General features: G+C 35.1%; 2 protein-coding genes across 17 annotated transcripts in view; one reads left to right on the top strand and one right to left on the bottom strand.

The window, feature by feature from the left end:
* Positions 1 to 3,698, top strand: part of FUBP1 (far upstream element binding protein 1) — a 36,772-nt gene extending 33,074 nt beyond the window's left edge. For all 4 annotated transcript variants that reach the window (XM_072868921.1, XM_072868924.1, XM_072868923.1 and 1 more), the window contains one exon: positions 3,666 to 3,698. In XM_072868921.1, the coding sequence (XP_072725022.1) occupies positions 3,666 to 3,683 (18 nt within the window). In that variant the 3' untranslated portion in view covers positions 3,684 to 3,698. The remainder of the gene's footprint in view (positions 1 to 3,665) is intronic.
* The window catches only part of NEXN (nexilin F-actin binding protein), a 34,023-nt gene that overhangs the window by 15,494 nt on the left and 5,703 nt on the right, over positions 1 to 12,826 (bottom strand). For 7 of the 13 annotated variants that reach the window (XM_072868927.1, XM_072868928.1, XM_072868930.1 and 4 more), the window contains exons 2-8: positions 10,296 to 10,377; positions 8,704 to 8,785; positions 8,471 to 8,619; positions 7,059 to 7,100; positions 5,741 to 5,935; positions 5,489 to 5,662; positions 2,939 to 3,124 (exon numbers count right to left, since the gene is read on the bottom strand). In XM_072868927.1, the coding sequence (XP_072725028.1) occupies positions 2,939 to 3,124; positions 5,489 to 5,662; positions 5,741 to 5,935; positions 7,059 to 7,100; positions 8,471 to 8,619; positions 8,704 to 8,785; positions 10,296 to 10,322 (855 nt within the window). In that variant the 5' untranslated portion in view covers positions 10,323 to 10,377. Of the gene's footprint in view, positions 1 to 2,938; positions 3,125 to 5,488; positions 5,663 to 5,740; positions 5,936 to 7,058; positions 7,101 to 8,470; positions 8,620 to 8,703; positions 8,786 to 8,926; positions 9,119 to 10,295; positions 10,378 to 12,826 lie in introns of all 13 variants that reach the window. The other 6 variants (XM_072868932.1, XM_072868931.1, XM_072868939.1 and 3 more) reach the window with 5 other exon arrangements.

Genomic DNA, 12,826 nt, shown 5'->3' with positions numbered 1-12,826 from the left:
CTTTTGTAACATTGTAACACCTTTCACTGCTGTTTGTGCCATCGTAGTTCCTACCGCTGTCTTGACCTGCTTTGCCCTTATCCTTTTTATTTGTCACAACTCTTTCAATAGATTTTTGGCCCAATCCCACTCAAATACTGGTATTCACTATAGATTTCCTTCAGATTTTCCCTCTGAGTAAGCTTACAGTTGGACTTCAGCCACACCATTCCTTCCATTCTTCATTCGTTTTGCATAATATGAGCATATTTGTTGAAATTGTGTTACGGTGAAGTGGAGTCAAAAAACAAAGCTGTAAACTATTTCCTTTAATAAAAACAATGCATAGCCACATAGTTTTCAGAGGCTAACCACAGCTAAATTAGCAAAGAAATGTGAAAGTCTCCTGCTTGTGATGCATTAGTTTATATGCTCATTGCTTCAAGAAGATACAGATCTAAGTGAATAGAAAAAGCATCAATTCAAAGTTTACCAACGCATGTATGTATAAACTTTAAAAGCTGTGCATATGAACAAACACACTAGCAGCTGTCTGCTCTGTATTTTTGTATCAGTAAGTTATGAAAAGACAGTAAGCCAACTTATTCCTGGTTAAAAAGCACAGGAAAAAATTCAGCTGAATTGTGTGATGCACAAAACCCTTGTGGTTAGTTCAGTAAATATTTTAGCCATATTTTGTGAAGTGAGACCATAAGGTTTTTTTTCTGCAAAGTGGGAACAGATGGTAGTGAGAAACAGTCCTGTAATAACCATAGTTTGCAGCACAGTCAACCAATTTTCAGTGGGCAAACAGTGACTGATACGAAGTAGAAGGTTTTTTTATTTGTGCTAAGACAGGTTCTTTATGCAGTCTCTAATGGAAAGAGACTGAAGGATGAAAGATGAATGCTTCAGTCTGAAAGCAATCGTGTTGATGGTGGGAAGCATGGAAGTATACATGTAGCAAAAGTAAATGTGAAACAGGGAGATCCTTCCAAAAGGAGGTGCCGTTTGTTTTCCAGCAACAATATTACTACTGTGTGTGTATACTTTCACACTAAATTAAAACTAAATTAAAATGAATAATCATGAAGAAGGTTCTAAAATAACAACTGAATTTAAATGCTTAAATAAAAACTGAATATAAGGTTTTACTACTTCTGAAAGATGACTGATATGTTCTTAAAATGTTTAAAAGCACATCTGCATTGCTGCTACATTGTGTAGCTGTGGAAAATAGGGAAAGCACGGGCTTATATTTTCTGTTACAAGTAATAGAAAATATGCTCATATTCAGGATGCTAATAAAGAGAAAATTTTCAAACATGTATGTGCTGAAAATACATTTTCAGTTAATTTTTTAAATTACTGAACATCTTCACTGTCTGCTGTTACTGTGAAATCATAGACCCTGTGCTGCATCTAATGGATTAAACCCTGTGTAATCAGTGAGATTTTTCTTGCCTGGACACTTGAGCTTAGGTTCTTGCTACATTGAGGCAGAAAAAAACAGAAGGCAGCACGTACTTGCTTTGCTTTGATTTAGTTGTCTGCTGGCTTTTCATAAAAATTGTAATGGCCAAAGTCCAGCAGCACTCTTTCACTCTTTTTTTTTTTTTCCCCTTCCTTCCTTCCTTTCTTTCTACTGGCTGTAGTGTCTGTTTTCTCTCTTTGGAGGTATGGACAGACACTATTTTCCATAACTGCTTACCAGTACAATACCAAATATAAATTTACATTGTAGTTTGTCTGGGTAGTCCTTTCAGTGTAGAGGTCTTGTCTTTGGCCCAATTCTCAGGCAGAGGGAGCACTGCTCGCAATCTTAGTAGTCATACAAAGCTTTAATTTGTCTCAAAAGCATTGCTTTGAATGATGAACAACATTTTATTAGGTATGCAGTTGGTCTTTCCCAATAAAACCACAGAGGGGAATGTAGGAAGACACTGCCAGATGGGCGGGTTATTCTGCAGTTCTGTATGGCTTGTCTTGCCCTTCCTTTTGAAACAAACAATGCTTAGTTTTAGTTGGTAGTTGTGTAATTTAATACTGTATTTCCTAACATCCACCAATAAGTAACTGGCTTATACCCAAAAGCCTGCTGAAACTTGAAGTTGTTGGAATAAGCATGAGAATACAGTGAAAAGCTCCATGCTAGTTATTTTTTTATAAATAATGTTTTTGCCACCCTCTGAAATCAGGCATCTTTCTCTGCTTTCAGGTAGTGTCAGTATGTCAATCCTAGATCCCTGAAAATTTGTCTTCAATATAGTCTTAAGTCAAATTTCAGAAGTCATTGCATATCACAGAGATCCATAGTTGTCTGAGGAAGTTCTGTATTACAAATTGTTCTAATGGTAAATCCCACAAGTTACTTTTTCTGTTTCTCTGAACAAGCAATGACATACAATAAAAACATCAGTTAGCTGAGTTTAGCCTACTTAATTTTTCCTTCCTAAGGGGCCACAGATGACTATAAAATTTGTCATCAAAATTTGTCATTGCAGTGAGCAGTGTTCTAATATGTCATTAATTATGCTTTAGCTAGTAAGAGCTGACTGGTGGACACCCTGTAAAGGTAGGGAGATAAACTTGGAGAAGTAAAAGGAATTGCTCTTCCCCCCCCCATAAAAAAACCCAACAAATGCTCCTTGTGAAAATATGTTGCTTTCCAAGTTCGTTGCATCTAGCATAATAATACCCATTGAATGCAATATCTGGTTTTGACTAAATTATTTGAAATCCTTTCTAGGCTTGCTGTGAGGAGGGATTGTTCTGTGATGACTTTTGGTAAATGAACTTTATTAGTTTACCCCCCTACCTTCTAATAAGTAGTGAGGTGAACTAATTAATGAAGGAGCTGAAGCATGCATTCCTAACTGTATTTAAAGCTTTTTCCCAGAGCTTAGGTAAAAGAGACTTAGGTAAAAATTAAACTATATAGTAAACAAATATGCCATACCATGTTCTTCCTTGCTTCAGCAAATGCTCTCTTCTCCTCTTCTATGCGTCGTCTTGCATCTTCTTCTGCTTTCCTCTTTTCCTCTTCTCTCCTCTGTCTTTCTATCTCCTCAAAACTGAGTCTGAGTTTACCAGGACGGAATTCTTTAACAGAATTTTCAGATTCTTCATCGCCACCTTCATTTATCTTCAGAGAAGAGGGAGAGGAAAAAACAGAAAGGACTTATCTAAACAGAAAAATATTCTTTATAGTAAATAAATACTCCATTAATTCTTTTCTGATCTTTTATAAATGTTTTTTTTTTCTCTTGGGGGGAAAAAAATGTATCAAGAGTTTGGTTCCTGTAAGAAACATTTTAGTCTTGGTTTTAGCCAGGGGAGGGAGAAAAGAAACGTATTTCAGTATCCTATATGTAGCTTCTGTAATTTTTAAAAATCTGTCAGGTGTGTAATTCAAAGAACAATGTGTTATCAGGAAAAGGCTGAACAATTAAGTATGTATTTTATGGTCTCAGGGTTGGATCCTTTACTGTAAATCACTCCCTTTTCACTTTCTTTACATTACTTCCATAGACCTTTATACCATCAAGTCTTTTTGTTTGCATATAAATTGTTTTCACCAATGCACTTACCAGTTAAAAAAATGCTGTAGAGTTTTCTGGCAAAACTAAATCAATTAACATTTTGCTATTACTCCAGACTGAGATTTTTTTTTCTTTTCTTTTTAGACATTTAATCATCACTGAAGAAAGGGAATTGAGATACTGTGATCTCTTCACTATTGCTTGTCTCCAGTGAACACTTATCTGCTAAGAGAAGCCTGTGGTTTGCAAACTGCAATCAAGAACAAAAGACCGAACCATCTTCAGAAGATATCTCAGAGTACTTTATTTGTTAATGGAGGAAATTGACTGGGAACTGTCAGAGTATTGATGTTCCAGATTTTTGTACACTGCAAGCAGCCCCGGGACTGGTATGTGGGGTAGCCAGTTAAGGGAATTACAGAAATCTTTTATTTAGAATTCATAGGGAAAAAAGAAAGAATTGAAGGAAATCAATTGCTGAACTCTTCCTTTAAGAAAACTTTTTACTTCAAATTTTGACAACCACTGATATCAGATAAAACTGCATGTTAGAAAATTTCTTTTGAAATAGAGAATTTGTAAATTACTTTATATTACTTGGTTAATAAATGCATATACATAAGGGTGGGAATTGGAAACAAATCTTCAGTTAGAATGGCTAGTGACTTCACGAAATTCTCTCTCCTTCATTTTCTTCCCTCTTGTCCTTCACTGGTATCCCCTGCCCACCGCCAAATAAGAAGAAAAAAGTGCATTATTGGCATAATGTCAAGGAAAGGTTAAGTGATTTCATGGAGGTGGAGGAGTAAACTACAATTTGGGTATCTGCCTAAACCTAGAACCCTCTCAATTTGGACCAGTTGGGAATTTCAGTGTTTCAGCTTTCTGGAGGTTCCGTGGTGGGGGGTTTTTTTTTGTTATTATTTGGAGAATATAAATTTCTTGAATGTTTTTGAAATATAGTCAACATAGTGATCTTGAGCTGTTTGTCCAAGAATGTCCATTCATAATTATACTCTTTTTAAGTTAAAGTTAGCAAATTCCTAGAAATAATGTTTTCAAAAGATTTCATGGAAGATCAAAATCTCATTTCTCATTAATCTTCTTTGTATGTGAATTAACAAAGTCATGATCATGATTGTACAGGGGAAAGAGATTTAAACACCGAACTTAAAAAAGGCTTTTGGAAATTGAGTATAGTAAAGTGAGGAAATATAGAACTAAACTATCTGGTATATCCTTATGTTAATCCTAAGTGTATGATGCCTTTAGTATGATCAAAGAACAAACTATAGTGAGATCTGTTTATAGTTGATCTAGAATAAGTCTGGCTTATGATAAAGAACACATATGGAGGCAGTTTTGCAAGTAATATAAAACAGGAATTGTGAGCTACATTTCTGACAATTTGGGGCTTAATCTCGTAATTTCTAGTCCATTGTTCTTTATGTCAATACATACAAGAGAGCTGACCTGTCTTTTTTCCCTTTCTTCATAAGAGGAAAGTTGTAATTGATGTATTTATCTATCGTATTTATAAATAAATATGGGAATAAGAAATAGCATTCTGTTACTACAGAATGTTTTCATCAAAAACTGGTACTGAAACATCTGAAGCACTATTTAAGAACAAAACAGACAACTAATTATCTTCTTGAGGACTTACAGTTTAAGGTACTACAAAGTGTAGATATAAAACCTGCTAAGATTGCTGGCAAATTTAAAATACATAAATTTCCTGCTTTTACTAAAAGAATATCTAAAGCATTATGCCAGTGCGGGTACTGAGTTAGAACTAAGGTCAAAAATACATCTTTCAGAAATTAATGCTGACACAGTTTTCAGACTCTTAACACCTTGAAATAGAGTTAAGGAATAAGAAAAAAGAAGAATCAGATACAGGAAAGAATGTAAAAGCATATAGTATGTGAAAATTCTGTAACAACATGAACAAAACGTGTATTTACCATTCGCTGTCTAGCTTCTTCAAAGGCACGTTTTTCCTCTTCTAAGCGCTGTCTTGCTTCTTCCTCTGCTTGCCGCCTTTGATTTTCCTGTCTTTGTCTTTCAAGTTCTTCAAATGTTACTTTCAGCTTACCAGGAGACAGAGGCTCTTGTGTTTCATTGTCTTCATTTCCACCCTGTGTAAGAGAAATGAAATAGTTATATCTAAAATAATAGTTATTTATTTCTTAGGTATTTTTAGATGAGTGGTTTACCATGACAAATGAAAGGCACTTGGTTTCCTTAAGGAATTGGTTTTGTTCCTCATATTTTAGCTTCATTTCGTCATCCTGTCTCTCCCTCTGTTCTGCTCTCTCCTTTCCTGTGTTCTCAAAGTTCATTTTCATCTTCCCAGGTGTTTTGCTGGGTTTTACAGGCACTACTGTAACTAGCAGTGAATCATCCCCTTCCTGTCCAAAAAGATATTTATTATATTTTCATAAAGCTTGACTTCTAGATGGACTCATTTCTTAATTAAACTGCTGGTTTTACCTTTGTGCACCAAAGCTTCCAAAATAATTACTTGTATTGAGTACTAACAAGAATAAACCCATCTGCCTGAGGCAGTCACTAGTTTTCTTGTAATATCTGAAGAGCATCAAGGTTGAATTATATTTTAAACATAACTGCTGGCAAACTCCTTAATTTCTTTACATATTTTCATTAACTGTTAGTTATAAATATTTATGGTTTGGAGAAGAACAGGTGAAATTGTGAATACATAGCAATCGCAGCCAAACTCTAGTTCCAGTGTTATGTTTACTAAGTGAAGGATATACTGCAGTTGGAATAAGCTAGTAGTTCTAGAAAGCAATATGTAATTTGTCAGGCAGAGTAATTTTTTGAAGGATGTTGCTGCTTCAAAACTATTTTCAGAACTTACTTGCCAAAATACATTTTACCCAGGTTTTTTCCCAAAATACCATGATTAACAGGAATACTGTCAAATAACTTAAAAATAAAGGGGGTGTTTTGTTTCTCTGTCTTTCCAAAACTGTAGTAGGAATGTGATTTTCTTGTGTTAGTGAAAGACAATAGGACCTTTGGACCTAGCTTTTTGAAATTAAACATTTATTTGCAAGACTTAAAATTCAAACTCGTATGGTAAATTAGTCAATTTAAAAAAAAAAAAAAAGAGTAAGGTGTTCAAACATTTGTATATTGGCAGAATCCCCTTTTAATTTCAAGTTTAAAGCAAAGAGCTTTTAAGATGATACTTTCCAAAGCGAGCAGACTTAGAGTATCATTGCCAGTATACCTCAAATCACTCTGGTGGCTTTGAATGTTTACATTTTAGATGTTTTTAACTAAACACAAAGTATTAATAGTGCAGACTCTATTGCAAACTTAAATAAATTCACTTCAAGTACAGACATACAGTTCCGTACACTTTAAAAATTTGTTAGCTTCTTGGTGGAATTTTAATTAGGTATTTGTGTGCCCTTTTCTAAGTTTTCCCAGACCAAATTACAATAATAAAACAAAGTGAATAAAAATGTAGGTGAACATTTCTTTAAAAAAAAATCTGATTACCTCTGCTGCTGATTCAGTTCCCGTATTGTTAAAGTCATCAATCTATTAAATAAGAATTTCATATGATTACATTACTTCGGCTCTTTGCCTTAGATTTGCAAACATAGAACTGGAAATTCTTTTTGTATCAGTGATATGTGTGTAGCACTTAAATTGACAGAGATGGTAATGATTGAACCTTTGTTGGAATACTTCAGATAGGTTAGCTTGTTCAGGAAGAGGGAACATGACATAAAACATCATAGAGAAAGCATGCTAAAGCATTCTTAACACTGCAGTGATGAACTGAGAAGAGTGCTTTAGATGTCCGTTCTTAATTTAAGCATTCCAGAATTGTGTAAAAAGAAAAAAAAGCTAAAGCAAGCTCATTGATTATTTCTGATGCAAGTGACATTGTCTTCCCCTCAACTCCTGCAAAAAGCCTGTTGCTGTATTTGCTTCATATGGTGTCTTTATATGTTACTGTCTAAAACTAACGTACTTTCTAAAATTCTACATGGTATGTACTTCTGTCTTTCAGAGTAGATTAAATATACGCTAAATACATTTCCAGGTAAAAGTCCAGGTTTAACAATGTTAAAAGTCTTAATAGAAAATACTATCCAAGTCCTTGTTGAAAACTGACTCCTCCTATAGCACTGTTTTTCTTTTCTTACAACAAAACCAAACCTAAATTAAGTACTACTATCTTTTGGTTAAATAAAAATTTGCTTATGGTTCTAGTCTATCATTTAGATTTTCACTCTCACTGCAGTATTTGCAGCACTGAAGAAACCTTACAAAAGGAATGAAATGTGATACCCCAATGCAAAATTCTACAAAAGACAAAATTTGCTTTATGGGCATCAACAAAAGTTGGAGTCTGTTCACATATATATGCAATAAAGATTCACAAAGTGGCAAAGGAATAAAACATGATCTGAGTCTTCATGATTTATGATTTTTACTGCATTAGTATCTTCTCATTTTTGCTTGCTGATGGCATTTTCCTATTTCTTCTTGCTTGCCTTAGTTCATCTATCATTGAACTGTATTCACTAATGTATAAGCAAAAATTGTCTAAAGTAAGGGTTGGTAAAATATAAGAAACATTTTTAAATTGGTTTAGTAAATTCTATAAACTCTTGTATGCATATGACAGCAGAATTGTGCCTGATTCATATTCCTACCAGGTTTATGCCTGCCTGGTTTCATCTGTAACTCAAGTTTAGTGCTTAAAAAATTGTTACCATAAAGCAGTGAAGATGAAGATTCTCTGAACATTATTCCCCAATTCCATCCCATTGAGCATCTCCCATGTAAATCACCACTATCGTAAATCTTAAGATCAAATCTTTCTGATCAATACAAAACTTTTTCTTGTGCTGATTGTTTACAATTATATCCTGACTATTGTGATCAAATGAACATACCTCCTGTGCTTTTTTTGCTAATTCTCTTTGAATTTTTCTTTTCTCAATCATATCTTGTTCGATTCTGCGCTTTCTTTCTTCTTCCATTCTTTTTCTTTCTTCTTCTTGCCTTTGCTTCTCCATTTCTGCAAACTTGCCTTTAACAGTTCCTGTGAATGAAATACACAGTTCAGTAGTTGCATCTAATACTTATCTAGTGAATGATGTGGCCTTTAAAATTGGGCCTCTCTTACCTATTAGCTTTGGAACATAACCTTTTTCTATTTTAGATGATTTTGCATCATCATCTTCATCAGATCCAAGCAGTTCTTTCATCTAGTTGATGAAACACAGAAAGTAAACGGTCTTTATACCTTAAATAAAGTTCCAATATTATTGTCTTAAAATAATGTGAAAAGATTTTCACATATAATATTGAATATTAAAATAACACAAAATATTTGCAAAGAAAATAACCTCCTGCTTTCTCCTGTTCCATTCTCTCTCTCTAACATATTGTTCTTTTCTTCTTTGCTTTTCATCTCTAGATCTCCTTTGATTTCTTTCTTCCCTTGCTTTCTGCATAGCTTCAAATTTATCCTTTACATCACCCTTGTGAAGCTTGGGCACATAGGATTTTTGGACGGGTTTAGATGAAGAAAGCAGAATCTTGGTGAAGATATAGAAGAAATGAAGATAAGAAAAAGAAAGTTGAAACAGATAGACAGAAATATTCTGATAGATTGGATTAGAAAGAATGTAAGAACATAAAACAGAAGTGCATTTGGGATTATGAACTTTGTGCCACTAGCCATCATCTATTAAGCATCATTGTATTTGTTCATAAATGGTAATAAATACTAAAATATCCAAAACAACATTTAGCATTGCATTAAACTTAGGCTATAAGTAATTGTAATGAATAGCTATATCACTAAGTATATGAACTATGTGAATGTACATTTTCAATTACTATGGCTTTAAAAATTTATATTGTTGCTTTGAATCATAAGCAGTCACCAGAGAGCCTCTCCACCCCTAGCATTTAAAACAGATATAAAGACACAGACATATAATACAATATGAATGTTTTCTTCTGCAACACTTCAACAGCCATATATGGTTCTTAAAGAAATAGTAGTATTTGTTCATTTAAAACTTCCAATACATTATATACTTACTTTTCGAATATTTAGAGAAACTCAGAAGTCCAGTGATTTTATGTTATAAAGCATCAAGATCACTGGACTTGCAGGACTCTGATATTGATACAGCCACTGGACACTTTGTTGCCAATGCTTAGTCTGTGTGTGGCCAAACAGTAAGAGAAGTTCCTGCTTTTCAGAACGACTGTGAAGTTTTCTCTCTTTTTACTCCATGACTACAGGAATGCTCTCAATACAGCAATGCTGAGAAAACTGGCTTAAAACATTCCGTGTTTCATATTTTCCACCAAACCCCATAGGTTTTGTTCCTGCTTTTGTTCCTGTTGTTCAGTGAGTCTCCGTAGAAGAAGAAATATTCAAAGTAGCCTAATATTTACATTTTAGAATTAGATATGAATGTTGCCCTGAATTTCTCCCCAACATTTAAAGTTTCTTCATATTTTTGCCTTCCTCCTTCATGTTTTTTTAATAACAGTAAGAACATATTTCACAGATTCCATCAAATCAGATCGTTTCCTTAAGCTACTTTCAAGTGCCCTTCCATTGTCTTAAAATAACAGCAATACCAGCAGACTTCCAGTATAATTGTTTGTCTTTTACAGTTGTTTGTAATTACTCTTTTTGCAAGCATCAGTTGTAAATTACTACATTACTTTGATTACCTTAAAATTGGTACATACCTCAGTTTTCTGTGCAATGTCATTCATGGCTACTGTATTGTGCTCTGCACCTGGTATGTTTAAGATTGCTTTCAGTTTCTACCTGAAAGAAACAGTTGTAGTTATATTCCTTTCTTTTCCTTTTAAATGATGCTTTAACCATCTTCCTGTAAATAAGTTCGCACAGGCTGAAATTGATGTATCACAATTTCATTTGGTCCTTTGAGGCTTTTGAAGACATGAATAGGTTCTAAGTATGCAACAGTAACTAAAAGAACAAGCTTATGATTCACTATTCATGCTCATAACCCCTCTATATAGTCCTAGATATTGGGTTTTAATTTCCATTTAAAAAAAAAAAAAAGAAAAAATAACTTGGAGCCAAGCCCTGGCTGCCCTGTCTGGTGTGTTACGAAACTGTTTTTCTCAATACTCATGCTAGCAGAAAGGAATGCGCTCTGCACCTCCGCTTGCTCCGCTTCAGTCTGATGTACGAGCCAGTGAGCTCAGGTTGCATGAAGTTTGCAGAGTGCTCGGGCCAAAGCCCCACAGCCTCCTGGAGACTCTGCTTCGCCTTTATACGGCTGACAGGAGAAAAGATAGCCCGGTGGCTGGGGGGACCTACCTGCATTTCAGAGATGCAGCTGGATCTCCTGCCTGGGTGAATGCTCTTGCTTGAGTCTCAGCCAGGCAGGCAACTCTGTCAGCTCTTCACCCAATATGGGAATACAAAATAATGCTTTCCTTTTTCCTGGGGCTATTCTAGGGAAAACTAGTGCTAAAAACTATGAAATGAGTTAGGTAAGCCACATACATACCTTAGAGAAAGTATTTATATCATTTAATTGTGGGCTGGAAATTGCACTGCAATTTTTAGGAGAAAAGTGTTACAAATTTTAAATTACGCTGTACTCATTAGGAACCTAACAGAAAGCCACTTCAAGTTCAGGGCAAGCCTTTTTTTTTCCCTCCTTGTTTTTTGAATCATCAGGTCTATCAGAGCTTGTGGGAGGAAGGAAATCGTGACATGACTCCAGTGCCATTGCTGTCTGTACTGTACCGATGCCCTGAGTCCCAGGTAAGCCTAAAAATTCAGTGTGACAAACATGTTGCAAACAAACAGACTCAAAGGCTCAAAGTAAAAAGGCTAGAAAAGTAGCTTACTACTGGAAGGAACTTCTCACTTGTGGTTTAGAGGAACTGAAGTCAGGGCATTTCGTGATATGGAAAGTTAAGTTCTTAATAGTTCTTAGCCTTTAAGTTCTCTAATTCTTAATTACAAACAGATTATAAACATGGGAATTTTTATGTGGTGTTAAAAATAATGAACATTAAGAGTCGTTGTCATACAAGCTTTTCAAAAATACACCAACGTCATCAATGCTCATTGGCGCTGCTGTAGCTATACAGATCGGATGAGATTCTCAGATATCTTGGGATGTTCTTCCAAATGAACGCAGTCACAACATATGAAACGAGCATTTAGCTACCAATCCCTGCCCTGATTTACAAATTCCAAATTCTTCAAATTCAGGTTCAACAGAGGTGTTCTGGAGAACACTTGGGTGTTCCTTTTCAACAAATGAGTATGGAAAGTCATTTCCCCCCAAATCGGAGTTGACAAATACATTTGTAGACTGATAGTAATCCAAGGCATTTCAGTTTGTCACTTGTGAACACATGAACATAAAAGTACTTAATGTTAGTTCCTATTTAGACTGTTTCAGATCAGCAATAGCATGTTAAAATTCTGTTGTGTCTAGAAAGGCAGATAACTTCACTAGCATTCATGTGGTCTCAAGGTCCCCATACACTTTAATAGGCATTTGTATATTGTGCAGTTGGGTTTGCACCTCTCTGTAAGCTTTAGCTTACTTCACGCATGTAAGTAAAATCCCCATTGTGACCACTATAACCTTAAAACGAGTTAAAATCCTTTGACTTCCTAATTTTTCTAAGCAGGTCTTAGAGAAGTTCTTCTCTGTTCTCTTCTTTTGCTTCTCTGCTTTTTCAATTTCTTCTTCCCTACTTGTGGCTGATAGCCTTGTACTTAAAATACAGAAGCTGAATAAAAGGCTCACTGCATGAGCCCATCAGAAAACAAAGGAACATCATGCATCGGTACACTTCATGCACTGAAGAAGCCTGGGACATAGAGACCTCCTAGCCTTCATACAGGGCTGGAGCATAAAAGTCAGTCCCAAAGGTGATCTTTCAGGAAGAATTCCATTTCACCTAAACACCTCAAGTGAAGGTTGCTGCTAACCTTCACTACAGTAACAAAGCCTATCTATATGGCTTCCTCTTGAAGTCATTTGAAAACTGACTATTCCAAAGTCTGATTTGCTTATTATATGCAATTAATTGTAGGAAGAAGATTATGTTTACATGTCTGAGACCACAATTTAGCTTTTGAGCTTTTGGATCAAGTTTGTCTTGAGCCTTTCTGATAGCTCTAATTACCTGAACCCCTTGACAGTGTCACTAAGATTGCTGACAGCAGTGAGACCTTCCCCCAAATAACAAATCTGAAATTTGCTTTGACAGTGCAA

Source organism: Ciconia boyciana, chromosome 7 (genome assembly GCF_034638445.1).
Source record: "Ciconia boyciana chromosome 7, ASM3463844v1, whole genome shotgun sequence".
Taxonomy (NCBI): Eukaryota; Metazoa; Chordata; class Aves; order Ciconiiformes; family Ciconiidae; genus Ciconia; species Ciconia boyciana.
The sequence above is the reverse complement of the archived record's forward strand: the minus strand, read 5'-3'. Positions and strand labels throughout refer to the sequence as shown.